Below are 432 nucleotides of genomic sequence, written 5' to 3' on the forward strand. Positions count from 1 at the left end.
GGTTGAGCAGCCGCTCGCCGCCGACCCCCGTTACACTAATCTCAGGGATGGGCCCCGTCACGCAGGAGTCAGGGGACTCTACACTGTCCTCCTGAGACTCTGAGACACACACACACACACACACACACACACACACATGGACACATGCATGACGAGAGGCTGATGAGACACACATGGAAATCAAATCTGAAACATCAAGACAAACATAAACACTTCAAAATCATAAGATGAAAATGGACACAGATGACAATGAAATGAAAGCAACTCCTTCCCATCGAAAGCGATGCTATTTTGAATTATATTATTATTATAAAATTATTTTTAAATCATATAGAAAAAAGTATTATTTTAAAACAATTCTAATATAGTTATTATTATAAAATATATTATAATTAATATTAATTAAATTATTTTGTCTCATTAATTATAATA

At 35.0% G+C, this 432-nt stretch overlaps 1 protein-coding gene across 1 annotated transcript in view; it reads right to left on the reverse strand.

The window, feature by feature from the left end:
• LOC107704216 (hyccin-like) overlaps positions 1–432 on the reverse strand; it is a 57,145-nt gene that overhangs the window by 813 nt on the left and 55,900 nt on the right. Inside the window, exon 10 of the mRNA XM_016507102.1 lies at positions 9–99. Within this exon, the coding sequence (XP_016362588.1) occupies positions 9–99 (91 nt within the window). The remainder of the gene's footprint in view (positions 1–8; positions 100–432) is intronic.

Source organism: Sinocyclocheilus anshuiensis, unplaced genomic scaffold (assembly GCF_001515605.1).
Source record: "Sinocyclocheilus anshuiensis isolate Anshui unplaced genomic scaffold, SAMN03320099.WGS_v1.1 scaffold1590, whole genome shotgun sequence".
In the NCBI taxonomy this organism is placed as follows: domain Eukaryota; kingdom Metazoa; phylum Chordata; class Actinopteri; order Cypriniformes; family Cyprinidae; genus Sinocyclocheilus; species Sinocyclocheilus anshuiensis.